The 16,610-nt window shown below is 45.4% G+C and overlaps 1 protein-coding gene across 4 annotated transcripts in view; it reads left to right on the top strand.

Annotated features, from left to right (window-relative positions):
* ZNF484 (zinc finger protein 484) overlaps positions 1-16,610 on the top strand; it is a 32,211-nt gene that overhangs the window by 3,570 nt on the left and 12,031 nt on the right. For all 4 annotated transcript variants that reach the window (XM_062208479.1, XM_062208478.1, XM_062208481.1 and 1 more), the window contains 3 exons: positions 5,231-5,275; positions 10,748-10,874; positions 11,182-11,277. In XM_062208479.1, the coding sequence (XP_062064463.1) occupies positions 5,261-5,275; positions 10,748-10,874; positions 11,182-11,277 (238 nt within the window). In that variant the 5' untranslated portion in view covers positions 5,231-5,260. The remainder of the gene's footprint in view (positions 1-5,230; positions 5,276-10,747; positions 10,875-11,181; positions 11,278-16,610) is intronic.

Genomic DNA, 16,610 nt, shown 5'->3' with positions numbered 1-16,610 from the left:
ATCCTGCCTTGGGATGAGTGACATTCCCCGTGAGGGGAAAGATGGAGCAGCAGGAGCAGGAATTCTCTCAGAGCTGGACTTGCTAAGCCAAAGCATATTCTGTTTGCCAGCATAAACACTGCACACCCCAAGGCTGTTCCCTGTAGTGGGATAGATTTTTAAAAAATTACTTATTCTAGAAAACATAACTATGCATCAATGTAGAGAGAGTGATATAATGAGCCCCTGCTCTCATCACCCAGTCTTAGCAGTGCTCAGCACCCTGCCAGTGTGGTTTCACCTTTTCCTTTTCACTTACTTCATTTTGGCCTGAATAATTTAAAACATTTCAAAATCCCAGACAATATAGATGCTTTAGCATGCAGGACCAAGTGAACTTTTAAAAGATTTGTATATTTATTTGTTTATTTGAAAGGCAGTGTGACAGAGAGAAGGAAATCTTCCATCTGCTGGTTTACTCCACAAATGGCTGCAATGGCCAGGATTGGGTGAGGCAAAGCCCAGGAACCCAGAGCTCCATCTGTATCTCCTGCAAGGGTAGAAGGGGTGCAGCCCCCTACGTCATCATCCACTGCTTTCCTGGGTTCATTAGCAGGGAGCTGGATTAGAATCAGAGCAGCCAGGACTGAAACTAGTGCTCCAATATGGAATGCTGGCTTGAACTTGCCTTTCTTTTTGTCAGACCATCATACCATTACATACCTAACAAAAGTTATGGAAACTCATTATTATTATTTCATACTCAGTGTCTAGTCACATTTCCTATATTACTTAAAAAATTTCTTTTTAGGGTCTGGCACTGTGGCATAGTAGGCTAAAGCCTCCACCTGTGGTGCCGGCTTCCCATACGGATGCTAATTTGAGTCCTAGCTGCTCCTCTTCTGATCCAGCTCCCTGCTATGGCTTGTGAAAGCACTAGGAGACACTCCAAGTCCTTGGGCCCTTGCATCCATGTGGGGGACCTGGAAGAAGCTCCTGGCTCCTGGCTTTTGATCGGCCCAACTCCAGCTCTTGCGGCCATTTGGGGAGTGAACCAGAGGATGAAAGACCTTTCTCCCTTGTTTAGGTGAGGTATGATGGATCATCTGCCTTATTTGGGTTTGTTGTAACAGTTGGTTGTTTGTGATTGGCTGAAAGTTTTGGTTTGTTTACATATTAAAGAAGGTTGCAGTTGGTTATGTAGGGACTGTAGGTAGAGAGGCAGTCTCAGGCCAAATTTAAGTTAATTTAATGGTAGGTTTAGAGGTTTGATCACTTTCAGGTTCTTTTGTTTTCTGTGTTTCTTGGCAGGGCTGCTCTCCAAGTAGCATTGTATATTTCCATCAGGAAATCAGCAGCCAGAGACAATCATTTCCTGGATAGGCTTCTGCTATCCATTTCTACCATTCCTTCAATGGCTGGGTTAATTACACAAAGGAAGAGAAACCCCTTCATCAGTGTTGGTTACACTAAGTTTCATCTACACTAGAAACGCAGCAGAAATGCCTGACCCTTTGTCCTTTGTTTACAGTCTCAAAAGGGATAATTTGATTCCCTATCAGGTTCCAGAAATTTTAGAACTATTCTCTATCTTGATTCGGGTGGCAGAGGCACAGGCATGGAAAATATGAAAAATGCATCCAGTTGTGTTCCTAATACTTATATAGTCTGTATAAGTTATGTTGCAACAAAAAATTAACAAGTAGCCACAAATTTTACTTCTATTAGAAAATATAAATGGACAGGCCTAATATAAAAATAAATGCAAAAGTAAGTTTAGGGGCCAGCATTGTGGCAGAGCGGTGATGCCAGCATCCCATGAGTGCCAATTTGAGACCCAGCTGCTCCACTTCTACTCCAGCTCCATGCTAACATGCCTGGGAAAACAGCAGAGGATGGCCCAAGTCCTTGAGCCCCTGCACCTGTGTAGGAGACCCGGAAGAGGCTTCTGGATCCTGGATTTGCACCGGTCTAGCTCCAGCCATTGAGGCCATTTGGGGAGTGAATCAGCAGAAGGGAGATCTCTCTTGCTCTTGCTCTCACTCTGTCTCTGTTTCTGTAAATTTTGACTTTCAAATAAATAATCTTTTTTTTAAAGGTAAGTTTAATTGAGAAATATTGGAGAGCATGGAAAGGAACCTGCTTCCAAACCAGAGAGAGAGAAGAAATGTTTTTAGAATAATTGTGGAGCTTGTATATGAGCTGAATATTAAAATAGTATTATAGGATTATTAATTTCTTAGACTTGATGCTCTTTCAGAAGATTTATGTGACACATTTGGTTATAATGTGTCACAACATCCACAACTTACAAATTGTTCAACAAGAGCAGAATTACATAAATATGGGAGCGGCAGAACTTTACTGCTCTGTTTGCTTAGAGTGGTTTTGGGTGTGCCTGAGAATTAGACTTGATTTAGAACAGATTAATGGTAGAAAAGCATACACATTTCATATGACATAGAAACCTCGAGATGACGAAGTAGCAAGAGAAAGAAAAAAAAATCATGAAAAAGTACATGAATGATGTGGGGAAGCCAAAAGAAGATAAGAAATCATTTTAATAATGCTTGTGCAAAATCCTCTTGGCTATGACTCCTCATCAAAGAATGTCTTGGGGCCGGCATTGTGGCACAGTGGCTTAAACAGCAACACACAACACCAGCATCCCTTACTAGAGTTCTACTTCAAGTCCTGACCCCTCTGCTTCTGATTCAGCTCCCTGCCAGTGCACCTGGAAAACCAGCAGATGATGGCCCCAGTACTTGGGCCCTTGCTACCCATGTGAGAGACCGGGATGGAGTTCTTGACTCCTGGCTTTGACCTGGCCATTGTGGCCATTCGGGGAGTGAACCAGTGGATGGAAGACCTCTCTTTGTCTCCATCTTGCTCCTTCTTCCCTAGCCCCTTTCACTCTGCCTTTCAAATAAATAAATCTTTCAAAATGGATGATTCTTGGGGTGGGCACTTAGCCTAGCTGTTAAGATGCTCACATTCCATATCAGGGTTCAATTTTCAGCTCTGGCTCCTGACTCCCCAGCTCCCTGCTAATGCAGATCCCGGGAGGCTGTGGTGATGGCTCAAGTAATTGGGTTCCTGCCACCTGTGTTGGAAACCTGGATGGAATTCCTGACTCCTGGTTTGACCTTGACCTAGCCCCAGCATTATGAGTACTTAGGGGGCGAACCAGCAAATGAGAGATCTCTCTTTCTCTCTGCCTCTCAAATAAATAAGTAAATAAAACTTTTAAAATAAAGAAGAATGTTTCTTTTGTCCTGTTGCAGTGAGGCATCTTTCCTTTGGAGTTTTATCTCCTCTTTTTAGGAAGAAAAGGGGAAATTACAATGCCTTTCTTGCATGTTGAAAGTGCTGTTAGTTCAGAAGAATCCCGATTCCAAAGTGGCATAATTTGCAGTGCGTAGTCTGCCAGCCTTTGTCGTGAGAATGTGAGTAGCTAGGAGAGCTACAGCCCGACTGCTTTGGACCGCTAGTTCCTCACTGCCACACGTGGGCTGGAGATTGACAGCTGCAGGCAGGCCCTGGTTTGACAGCTCCTCAGTGGAACAGTGGCAGTTGGCCCATATGACAGCTCGATGGGGCCCACATGACAAGTCTCCTGTGCAGTGTCCACACTTACTTTCCTTTCTGTGCACAACTCAAGCCTCCCTCTCTGTCTAGGCCTGCTTTCTATGCAGCACCAAGGACCACCCCCTACCCTTGCCCTGGCCCCATCCCCACCTCCACCCCATGTAGTAGAAACCACAGGTTCCACCATGTGGGCACTTGGAACCAGTGCTAGCTAGAAATATCCAGCTTGGCTGTAGGATGGGTTTCCCCCTCCCCTCAGTGACCTTTAGGTCATTATAGTAAATTGCCACAGGGCACTCCCACTCCCATCATGCATTTCATCTGTGACCCTTCCCTTATTTCCTAAAAAGAGCATGGAAATTGGCAGTGTTCTAGTCCTGCCCCAGACCCTGCCTCTGCCCTGGATGTTGCCCCATGGCTCTGGAGATTATAAAAGGAAAAGCCTACTCTTGTTTAGGGGACTTTTTCCTTTGTTGAGAGCCTTTTCACTCTTGGGTGTTATTTCCTTGGTAAGGAGTTTTCCTTTGGGACCTTTTTGTCTGTTCATGCGCTGCTTGGTTCTTGAGTTTGCCCTTTTGTTTTGCTCTGAGTAAATCCTGCTCTCTTGTACAGCTTTGTGCCTCCACCTTTGAATTCTTCCATGCATGCAGTAAGCCTAGCCGGGAGCCCCCCAGCCCATATTGTGTACGCAAATACCCTCATATGTATGCTGTATGATATATCATCCGTATATGAATTTATTTGTGAGTGTGAAAGAATAAGCAGATACGGCAAAATTCTAATTATAGAAACCAGGTGGAAGGTAGATGTACATTTCTTGAACTAATTATTCATCTTTTTTTTTAAATGTTAGACAACTGCCATAAAAGGAATTGGAAAACAACAGCCTGACTTACTCAGTGACTTAGCTGAAGGCTTAAGGTTCCTTCTTGATTGGAACCTCGTTCACTCACTTCATTGTACCCAAAACAAACTTTTTATTGGAAGTTCTAACAACTGTTTACAATGGAAAACAGTAAAAAGCCTAGAATGCTTGCTTTTTTGGTTTCTTTTGTAAATATTCTCACTACTTGGAGTGGGCTGGTCACAGGAGCTCAGAGTAAAATCAGTGGGAGGTATTCCTTACAAACAATTATTTTATTTTTTTCCTCTTAAACTGACAAATAAAAATAATATAACATGAAAATTACCTTACATCATATGTTAACATGTAGCAATTTCCTTCCAGATAATATTTTCTTTGTGCATGAATGCATTTCTATATGTGTTATGTACACACATATACTCATATATAGTATAATACAAATGGAATCATACTGTTTGGTATATCTTTTAATTTTGAATTAGCATTTTGGCATTTTTCTACAGTATTTTAATTTTATATTACAGTATATCCTTTGGACGTTCTATGAAATATTTAAGCAGTCTGTATTTAACTGGATTTCAAGCTGCTTCTGGCCCTCTTTGTTATTAACCATGTGATGATAAAACTCCTACATTTGAATCTTTGTGCATATGGGTTGATTTTTTTAAAATAATGTAGCATTAAATGTAAAGTTTTGGCTTAGAGAGACCTGGGCACTAAATGATGGGTGTGTGTGTGTAGGGGGGTAGCAGCACACTTCCTGCTCTCATCTGTACCTCTGCTCATCTGTTTTCTCAGATCTCTGCCCCTTTCCCAGAAGAGCCAAAAATGAATGAGTCTCTGGTGAGTTCTTATTTGTTTGCCTATTTACTTGTCGCTTTCTTTATTTTCTAGTGGATTTTAGGAGGCTTCTAACAATCCTTATAGTAAGGTAGATAAGGATAGATAAATTAATCTAAAATCAGAGAAAATAAAGGAGACCATCAATGCTAAGTCTAGTTTGGAATATAGATATATATGTCACATAGCTTCCCACAATTATGAACTTTGAACTATAAAATTGTTTCTGCTCTTCCTGACCATGATAGCAATGATGGAGACTGGCTGTATGGTTTGTATTACTAACAAATTATTTATCTCATCTGTGGTAAAGTTTACCCAGTTCTTAATATTTGAGAATATTCTTGATGGATGGTATCAGAAGAGCATCTTCAGCAGCACCCTTGTTTTCTGTTGTTATCTTAGGGAGCATTGCTTCTCACACTTCACTTGCATATGAATTCAAATTCTGACACAGAAAGTCTGGGATGGGATGCAAGGGTTTGCATTCTTCACAGAATCCCACCGAATGTCAGTGGGGCTCGTCCAAGGATCATCCTCTCAAACAAATTTGAGGTTTTATTATGAGTATGTTTTGAATTTTGTCAAATGCTTTTCTGTATCAGTTGACCTGATCATGTGATTTTACTTCTTTTGAATTGACCTTGCATCCTTAAAATAAGCCCTACTAGGTCATGTTGTATAATTGATTTTATGTTTTTATATTTGCTAGTATTTTGTTAAGGATGTTTGTATCATGTATATGAGAGACACTGCTTTTTGTCTCTCAGTACTGGCCTTGGTTTTAGTATATAGTAATGTTGGCTTCATAAAGTGAATTGGAATGTGTTTTTTAAAGATTTTATTTATTTGAGAGGTAGAGTTACAGAGAGAGGAAAAGACAGGGAGAAAAGTGTTCCATCCTCTGGTTCACTCCCCAAATGGCCACAGTGGCTGAGCTGGGATCTGAAGCCAGGAGCCAGGAGCTTCTTCCGGGTCTCCCACGTGGGTGCAGGGGCCCAAGAACTTGGGATATCTTCTACTGCTTTCCCAGGCCATAGCAGAGAGCTGGATCGGAAGAGGAGCAGCCGGGTCTTGGCCCATGTGGGATGCCAGTGCTTCAGGCTGGGGCATTAACCCGCTGCACCACGGAACTGGCCCCTCAATGTCTTTAATAGTTGATTGCTGGCCGGCACTGTAGCTCACTAGGCTAATCCTCTACCTGCAGCCCAGCACCCCAGGTTCTAGTCCCAGTTGGAGTGCCAGTGCTGTCCTGGTTGCTCCTCTTCCAGTCCAGCTCTCTGCTGTGGCACGGGAAGGCAGTGGAGGATGGCCCAAGTGCTTGGGCCCTGCACCCACATGGGAGACCAGGAGGAAGCACCTGGCTCTTAGCTTCAGATCAGTGCAGTGCACCGGCCGTGGTGGCCATTGGAGGGTGAACCAACGGAAGGAAGACCTTTCTCTCTGTCTCTCTCTCTCACTGTCTAACTCTGCCTGTCCAAAAAAAAAAAAAAAAAAAAAAGATGATTGCTACTCCTAATTTCTACTTAATATGGAGAGAGTTGTGGATTGTATTTACTGAGGCATCGATCCCTTTCATCTAATTGTCAAATTTATGTGTGTAGAATTGTTCAAAGTCATGTTAGACTGATTGGACTCCTATAATAAAGTCCCATAGACTGACTGGATTGAACAACCTAAATTTGTTTTCTCGCAGTTCTGAAGGCCAGAAGTCAGAGATCAGAGGGTCCGCATGGTCAGGTTCTGGTGAGGGCTCTCTTCCTGGCTTGAAGCTGGCTGCCTTTCTGCTGAGTTGTCACCTCGCCTTTCCTTAGCCTGCTTGCCTGTGGAGAGAGATCTGTCTTCTTCTTGTTGTAAAGGCCGCCAAATTGGGACTGCGCTCATATCACCTCATTTAATCTTCATTACTTCTTAAAACTCTAATCTCCAGATACACTTACACTGGGGTTAGAGCTTCAACATTTGAATTTTAGGAGGATATGATTCAGTCCATAGTAATAATATTCCTTTATAATCCTTTTTTTTTTAAAATTTTATTTATTTAGACAGGCAGAGTGGATAGTGAGAGAGAGACAGAGAGAAAGGTCTTCCTTTTTGCCGTTGGTTCACCCTCCAATGGCTGCTGCGGCCGGCGCATCTCGCTGATCCGAAGCCAGGAGCCAGGTGCTTCCTCCTGGTCTCCCATGCGGGTGCAGGGCGCAAGCACTTGGGCCATCCTCCACTGCACTCCCGGGCCACAACAGAGAGCTGGCCTGGAAGAGGGGCAACCGGGTTAGAATCTGGCGCCCTGACCGGGACTAGAACCCGGTGTGCCGGTGCCGCAAGGCGGAGGATTAGCCTGTTAAGCCACGGCGCCGGCCCCTTTATTATCCTTTTAATATCTGCAAGGTGTGTAGTGGTATCTCCTGCTCATCCCTCATGTTAGATTTTTATGTTTTCTCTCTTTTTTGGTGTATCAGACTTAGATGTTTATGAAGTTCAATAAATGATCTTTCCATACAATTTGTTTTTCCTTGTACTGATTTACTCTATTTTCATCGTTCCAATTTCATTGATTTCTGTCTTGTATCTGTAATATTTCCATTCTTTTTGCTTGCTCTGGGTTTATCTTAATCTTCGCTTTCTAGTTTCTTGAGGTGGAATCTTGATTTAAGAAGTAAGTCACTTTTTTCTTACCACTGCTTTGCTTGCATCTCACAAATTTTGATATTTTTCATTTTCATTCAATTCACTGTAGTTTATTTCCTCAAGACTTCCCTTATGATTCATTTATTCTTCCTTTGCTATTAGAGTTGTGGTGTTTGGTTTCCAAGTGCTTGGAGATTTTCCTGTTATCTTTCTTTTACTGCTTTCTAGTTTGAATCCATTGTGTTCATAGAATATACTCTATGATTTCAGTTCTTTTAAATTTATTGAGATTTGTCTAGTTACTGTAGCAAATGTTTAGAGAGGGATGTTGAAGTCTCCCACTGCAACTGAAAGGAGTTTTTCTCCTCTTAGTACCATCAGTTGTTACTTCATGTATTTTGCAGCTCTGTGTGTGGAGTCTCCATATTTAGGATACTATTCTTTTTTTTTTTAAATAATTTTATTTTATTTTATTTTTTTACAGACAGAGTGGATAGTGAGAAAGACAGAGAGGAAGGTCTTCCTTTTTTGCCGTTGGTTCACCCTCCAATGGCCGCCGCGGTAGGTGCGCTGCGGCCGGTGCACCGTGCTGATCCGATGGCAGGAGCCAGGGGCTTATCCTGGTCTCCCGTGGGGTGCAGGGCCCAAGCACTTGAGCCATCCTCCACTGCACTCCCTGGCCACAGCAGAGAGCTGGCCTGGAAGAGGGGCAACCGGGACAGGATCGGTGCCCCGACCGGGACTAGAACCCGGTGTGCCGGCGCGGCAAGGCAGAGAATTAGCCTACTGAGCCGTGGCGCCGGCCATAGGATACTATTCTTGATAAATTGACCCTTTTATCATTATGGTTATGAAGTGAATATTTGTGTTCCTCAAGAATTCATCTGTTGGTTTGAATGGATGGCCTATGGGATGAGGTCATGAGAGTGAAGCCTCCCAGCAGGGTTAGTGGCCCTTTAAGAACAGGAAGAGCGCCGAGCTCCCTCTGCTGTGAGAAAGAAGGTGGCTGTCCACACACCAGGAAAAGTCCTCACCAGTCACTGAATCTGCTGGCACTTTGATCCTGGACTTCTAGCCTCCACGATGAGAAATAAATGTTTGTTGTTTAAATCTTCCAGTCTACAGTATTTTGTTATAACAATCTGAGCTAAGACATTGTGTAATATCCCTGGTAATTTTGCTTCCTCTGAAGCTGATTTATAAGAATATAGTCATGCCTCCTCCCTCCCTCCCTCCTTTCTTTCCTTCCTAATGCGGAGTGGCAGAGACAAAGGGTGGGGGTTAGGGGAAGAGATTTTCCGTCTTCTGGTTCATTCCCGAGATGGGCTGCACATGGCCCAGGCTGGGCCAGGCCAAAACCACAAGCTAGGAGCTCCATGTGAATCTCCCACGTGGGAGCAGGGGATGTGCTTGGGCCATTGTTCAGTGCTTTCCCAGGTGCATTAGCAGGCAGCTGAGTCTGAAGCATTTGGGACTTGGACTGCTGCTCTGATAGGGGATGCTGGCTTTTGATTAGTGTCTGCATTTTATGTATTTGTTAGTTTTCCAGGGCTGTCACAATGCACTGCCATGAATGGGGTGGCTTAAAGCTACAGAAATTTATTGTTTTGCAGTCCTAGAGACTAGAAGTCTGAAATCAGGGTATAGGCAGGACCAGGTCTCTTTTCTACTTTCTAGTGGTTGCTATAATCTCTGGTATTCCTTGGCTTACAGCTGCATAACTCCAGCTGCCTTCATGCTGAATAGCCATTTTCTCTCTCTCTGTGATACATGATATCCACTCCCTGTGTGGCTTCCTGTTCCTCTTCTTAGAAGGACATCAGTTATACTGGATTAAGGACCTACTTGACTTCTCTGTGACCTCAACTTAACTTACATCTTTACTTTAAAAAAATATATTTATTTATTTGCAAGGCAGAGTTACAGGGAGAGAGAAGGAGAGCTAGAGAGAAAGATTTCATCTGGTGGTTCCCTTTCTATGAGTTCACAACAGCTGGGGCTAGGCCAGGCCAAAGCCAGGAGCCAGGAGCTCATCCAGGTCTCCTGTGTGGGGTGGGGGCCCAAGCACTTGGGCCATCTTCTACTGCTTTCCCAGGCCATAGCAGAGAGCTAAATTAGAAGAGGAGCATCCAAGACTAGAACTAGTGCCCATATGGGATGCTGGCACTGCAGGCGGAGGATTAATGTACTGTACCACAGTGCCGGCCCCTGTGTATTTATTTAGAGGTGAGCAGAAAAGCAGGATTTATTGAAAGACAAAGGGACAGTACAAACTCAGACTTGAGTGCAACTTCATGAGAGCTAATTGCTCCTACCCAGGCTGGGGTCATCCTTTTAGAGGATAAGAATTGGTGCTTGGGGAAAGAGTCTGCTTGAATGTTCAAAGAAGGCAGGGTTTTGGGTGGGGCTGCAGCACACGTGGTGGCCTCCAGGAAGATGTCATGGTGTCGGCTACATGATGGAAAGTGAGCCTTAGCTGCCTGGTGAGGAGTGGGTGTGCTGAGCCTTCAGTCATGCCATACTGGCACAGAAGCAGATGGGATTTAGGTAGTGTGTGCGGCTTGGGTGTCGCAGTCCTTAGCTCCTAGCCACTCCCTAGCTACCTCCCTACCCAGATCTTGCCCCTCTCAGAGATTTTTACCCCTTAGTCTTTACTGGAGATGGAGGAAGGAATAACATGTTAACTTTAGTAAGATTATGTCTTTCTTCAAAATAACAACGTGACATATAGGGGTTTAGTGGGAACATATATATATATAGCCTTATATTAGAAATAAGATCCTAAATATCTTGTTCCCATCCTGTAATCTTGATCCTTCATATTGAATAGGACTCTATTTTTCATAGAAATCAGTGTCTTTCAAGGATGTGACTGTGCACTTCAGCAGGGAGGAGTGGCAGCGATTGGACCTTGCCCAGAAAAGCCTGTACAGAGACGTGACGCTGGAGAACTATTTCAACCTGATCTCAGTAGGTGAGCACAGCTCTGTGGGGTGGGCACATAACAGGCTGCACCTACCTGAGTGTATCTCAGTGGACTCTCTGAACTCTCTGGGTTTTCTGAGGTATGTGGGCCTCGTAATCATAGCAGGACATGGAAGTGGCTCATAGTTCTGTCCTTATTTTGTTCCATGTTCTCAAGAATCCTTTTTTTTTTTTGGCGGGGCAGGGGGTGGTATTGTGAATACATGTTTCTTCCCAGAGAGCTTTTCTGGAAAGCAAAATGGCATGCCTGATTATATAGCTGCTGAACGAAGTCTTCTGTCATTTCTTGCTAACAGGGTGTCGTGTTCCCAGACCAGAAGTTGTCTTTAACTTGGAGCTGGGAGCAGAGCTGTGTGTGTTGGCTGGTGAAGTCTCAAGTCAGAGCTGCTCAGGTAGGTAGGGAGCCAGGAGCAGATCACACAACAGAACCCTGCTGGTGCTGGCAGAGGTGGCCACGTTGAAATGCCATTCTGAGGCCTCCTCTGCTACGTTCTGAGCTTTCAGAGACTCTTGGATACAATTGACACTGTCCTCTTACGTATACAAATGCTGTTCCCACTTCTGTACCATACCAGTGCCTCCTTTGCCTGACATCTTAGCAAGTACTACAATTATTAGTACCTTGGGTTATGTCCATAGCACACATCATCAAAGATCCCGATTTCTTGATTCTTTGTCTGTTTCCCTAGAACATTTTATGTCACTGAGGACTTAGATCCTTGTTCTTATGCAGCCAAACACTGATGGATCTGCTGCCTTTAAAAATCATTGTGGATCATACTCCTGCCCACTGGGGTCTTTTCATTTTCTCTCTTCCCTTTGTGCCTCAGAACTGACCTCGAGGGCTGGGCTTGTTTTATTTGAAACACAGAGTGATACAGAGATTGATCTCCCATCTGCCAGTTCACTCTCCAAGTGGCTGCCCGAAGCCAAAAACCTGAAACTCTGTCTGAGCCTCCCACATGGGTAGCAGGGGCTCCCTTCTGCCTTCCTGGGCACATGAGCAGGAAGCTGGATTGGAAGCAGAGCAGCTGGGTCTTAAACTGGTGCACATATGAGATGCTGGCATCACAGGCGGCTGCTTAACCCACAGCGCCACAGTGCTGGCCCCAAGCTGAGCTTATTTTATAATATCCCTGTGCCTCCCCTCCAACCATTGACTTTGAGGGTGCCGTGAATATTTTAATCCTACTTGGCTAGTACGACGTAACTTCTTCTTTCTGACTAATTTATGTGTTTTGATATTTTACAGAAAGTTTTTATACCCCATGTGCAGGAGATTGAGTGAGTGGCGGTCTTAGTTGGGGTCAGTGTCGTCATCGATGTCTTTAAGCCTCCTGTTACTTATTCCTTGTAAGCCTATCCCTGTATGCATCCTGTCCTTCCCAGAGGCATGTTCGTTATTCATCCTTGAGTTTTTGTCACATTTATAACAGCTACATTGCATTTTTAGGTTATGGAAGTGATGCTGTACTCTATATCCTACTTAATTTTCTTTCTTTTTTTTTTTTATTTTTGACAGGCAGAGTGGACAGTGAGAGAGAGACAGAGAGAAAGGTCTTCCTTTTGCCATTGGTTCACCCTCCAATGGCCGCTGCGGTAGGTGTGCTGCGGCCAGCGCACCGCGCTGATCCGATGGCAGGAGCCAGGTGCTTCTCCTGGTCTCCCATGGGGTGCAGGGCCCAAGCACGTGGGCCATCCTCCACTGCACTCCCTGGCCATAGCAGAGAGCTGGCCTGGAAGAGGGGCAACCGGGACAGAATCCGGTGCCCCGACCGGGACTAGAACCCGGTGTGCCGGCGCCACAAGGCGGAGGATTAGCCTGTTGAGCCACGGCGCCGGCCCTGATCAAATCTATGAAGATTCCTTTGGGCCTTACTGTACTTGCATATCTATCTTTTCTGAAAAACAGAGGAGGAGAGGCAGAGAGGTCTTCCATCCTCTAGTTCAGTCCCCAGTTGGCCACAATGGCCAGAGTGGTGCCGGTCCAACGCCAGGAGCCAGGAGCTTCTTCTGGATCTCCCAAGTGGGTGCAGGGGCCCAAGGACTTGGGACATCATCCACTTCTTTCCCAGGCCATAGCAGAGAGTTGGATGGGAAGTGGAGCAGCCAGGACTGGAACCGGCGCCCATATGGGATGCTGGCACTGCAGGTGGCAGCTTTACTTGCTATGCCACAGTGCTGGCCCCAGGACCCAATTACTTAAATTGTCACTGCTGCCTTCCAGGGTACATATGAGCAGGATTCTGGAATGGAAAGTACGTCTAGGATTTAAATCTAGGCATCCAACTTGGGATGTAGTTGTCCTCTAAGTGATGCCTTCCTCTCGCTTATTGTTTTAATTTTTGTTTTTCTATTGAAATGTGTTGAACATGTGATTCTGTATCTTATAATAGAACTGAATTAACTTTAAAAAATATATTTATTTTTTTGAAAGGCAAAGTTAGAGAGAGAGATCCTCTGTCCCTGGGTTCACTCCCCAGATGGTTGCAACAGCTGGGGCTAAGCCAGGCCTGCCCAAAGTCAGGATCCTGGAACTCCAGCCAGGTCTTCTACATGGATGGAAAGGGCCCAGGTACTCGGGTTATCTTCTGCTGCCTTCCCAAGCACCTTAGCAGAGACATATTCAAGTAGTTGGGACTTGAAATGGGGCCCAGCATTGCAGGTAGCATCTTAGCTCCCTGAGCCACAATGCTGGCTCTGGATCTGAATTCATTTTTAATGTTTGCATACATATTCCAAGCCTCACCCATTTTTGCTCCCCTTATGCCTCACATCTGGGCAAACTTCTGAGAAAGCTCATGTGTTCCCTTCCTTGGTGCTGGTGGGAAGTTCAAAGTACATAGGGCAGGGGCCGGCGCTGTGGCATAGTGGGTAAAGCTGCCACCTGCAATGCCGGCATCCTATATGGGCATTGGTTCTAGTCCTGGCTGCCTCACTTCCAATTCAGCTTTTTTTTTTTTTTTTTGACAGGCAGAGTGGACAGTGAGAGAGAGAGACAGAGAGAAAGGTCTTCCTTTGCTGTTGGTTCACCCTCCAATGGCTGCCGCGGCTGGCACGCTGCAACCGGCACACCACGCTGATTCAATGGCAGGAGCCAGGTGCTTCTCCTGGTCTCCTATGGGGTGCAGGGCCCAAGGACTTGGGCCATCCTCCACTGCCTTCCTGGACCATAGCAGAGAGCTGGCCTGGAAGAGGGGCAACCGGGACTAGAACCCGGTGTGCCGGCGCTGCAAGGCGGAGGATTAGCCTAGTGAGCTGTGGCGCTGGCTCCGATTCAGCTCTCTGCTGTGGCCTGGGAAAGCAGTAGAAGAAGGCCCAAGTCCTTGGGCCCCTACACCCACAGGGAAGTCTCGCAGGAGGCTCCTGGCTCCTGGCTTCAGATTGGCGCAGCTTTGGCCATTGTGGCCAATTGGGGAGTGAACCAGCAGATGGAAGTCCTCTCTCTCTTTCCTTGCCTCTCCTTCTCTCTTTGTGTAAGTCTGACTTTCAAATAAATTAATAAATCTTTTTTAAAAAAAAAAAAAAACAAAGTACATAGGGCAGTGGGCAATGGGCAGCCCAGCCCTGTCCCGCAATAATCACCAAGGGCCCAGGCTGCTCTCCTTCCCTTGCTCTGAGGCCACATTTGGAAGTAAGCTATTTTATACCCTCTTCACGTGTGTATCCGATCATCACTCCCAACTGATGAGCCAAATCTGGGTTGAGGGTCATTCCTCCTCGTTGGGTAATGGACTGTTGATCCAGGAGCAGGGTGTCAGGGCAGTGGCCACCGTAAGGGCCTTCCTCCTTTTCCTGACTGCTCCAGTGCCTGCTGTGCGTCTTCACTTCACCCAGCCTCTACAGTACCAACCCAAGTTTAAGTTGCAGTTGGGGACAGGCGTTAAGTTGCTCTGGGTTGTATGGTTCAGCCCAGACCCACCCGTGTGTTTCAGGCTGAATTGTGTGACTTATTTCCAGTGTGAGTTGTGACTGATGGTTGTGTCTCAGCCCACAGCACTCGTATCTGGAGACATCAGTCCTTACACGTTTAAGGGTTCATAGGCGGCGCCTGTTTAAATGAAGACAGGTTACAGGGCAGCATGCTACAAGCAGTGGCTCACCTTTCAAAATGTTGTTCTAGTCTGTCTCTTTTCCATTTCCTCAAACAATTCGGTCTGCTCTCCCACCAACTCTTCTCTTAGAAAACACCGTTTAGCCGCCCTCTTCCCCTTCTTTCCCAGTGATTCCTAAAACCATGTCTTTGTTTTCTCATGCCTGGTTTGTTCTCTCTTTGGATTTGTAAGGCACAGAAAGAATGTACCCATATTTTGTAGGTCACATTTTTCTCTGTTTAGTTTCTTTTTTTATTTATTTATTTATTTATTTATTTATTATTTTTGACAGGCAGAGTGGACAGTGAGAGAGAGAGACAGAGAGAAAGGTCTTCCTTTTTGCCGTTGGTTCACCCTCCAATGGCCGCCGCGGTAGCACGCTGCGGCCGGCGCACCGCGCTGTTCCGATGGCAGGAGCCAGGTGCCTATCCTGGTCTCCCATGGGGTGCAGAGCCCAAACACTTGGGCCATCCTCCACTGCACTCCCTGGCCACAGCAGAGAGCTGGCCTGGAAGAGGGGCAACCGGGACTGAATCCGGCGCCCTGACCGGGACTAGAACCCGGTGTGCCGGCGCCGCAAGGCGGAGGATTAGCCTGTTGAGCCACGGCGCCGGCCTCTGTTTAGTTTCTGTCACCGTGTTGAATCCACTTTAGCAGTTTCCTTAATGTTCCCCATCTGACCCTGTGTGTCGTGACTTCTCTGCCTATCCAGGCAATGTACTACTGACACTTGCTGTTCAGGTTTCACTTGCTCCTTGAATTGGACCCTATCACAGCATATGTTGTCTTTTCCTTTCTTTAATTCTCCACCTCACAGAAATTCGGAGAAAATTTGCTAAGCTGTGTGATAATTGAATCTTTTACCTCTGCACTTTGAAAGCATCTTTCTGTAGAGCCTACTTACTGAATTGATGTTCTTGAATTAAAATTGTAAGCAGAGAATGTTGTATTGCTCTATTTCAGAAGTTTTAAAAATATTCCTCTAGGAACAACTTAAAGGGCTAGACACAGTAATCAGAAAGAGAAGATACTGCATGAAATGTTTATAGTTTCAGCCTTTGGGCAGTGCACATCCAAGCCAATTTAAATATAAACACAAATGATTCAGGATATCTATTTAAGTTAAAGGGAGAGCTACTCCAGAGTTATGGTGACATTTTTTTTTAAAGATGTATTTATTTATTTATTTGAAAGACAGAGTTACACAGAGAGAGAAGGAGAGGCAGAGAAAGAGGGAGGTCTTCCATCCGCTGGTTCACTCCCCAGCTGGCCATAACGGCTGAAGCTGCGCTGATCCGAAGCCAGGAGCCAGGAGCTTCTTCCAGGTCTCCCATGTGAGTTCAGGGGCCCAAGGACTTGGGCCATCTTCTGCTTTCCCAGGCTATAACAGAGAGCTGAATGGGAAGTGGAGCAGCCGGGACTCAAACCGGCGCCCATATGGGATGCCGGCACTTTACGCGGCAGCTTTACTCACTACACCATAGCACTAGTCCCTGTGATAAGATTTCAGATCAGATTTTAGTACAGAGAACCCTGCATGATCCATGAAAAGCAGTGGATTTGAAGAAAGTGAGAAGATCCTACGTGTATTTACACTCAGTGACAAAATAGACTTTAGTGTTCAGTGGAGG

Source organism: Lepus europaeus, chromosome 12 (genome assembly GCF_033115175.1).
Source record: "Lepus europaeus isolate LE1 chromosome 12, mLepTim1.pri, whole genome shotgun sequence".
In the NCBI taxonomy this organism is placed as follows: domain Eukaryota; kingdom Metazoa; phylum Chordata; class Mammalia; order Lagomorpha; family Leporidae; genus Lepus; species Lepus europaeus.
The sequence above is the reverse complement of the archived record's forward strand: the minus strand, read 5'-3'. Positions and strand labels throughout refer to the sequence as shown.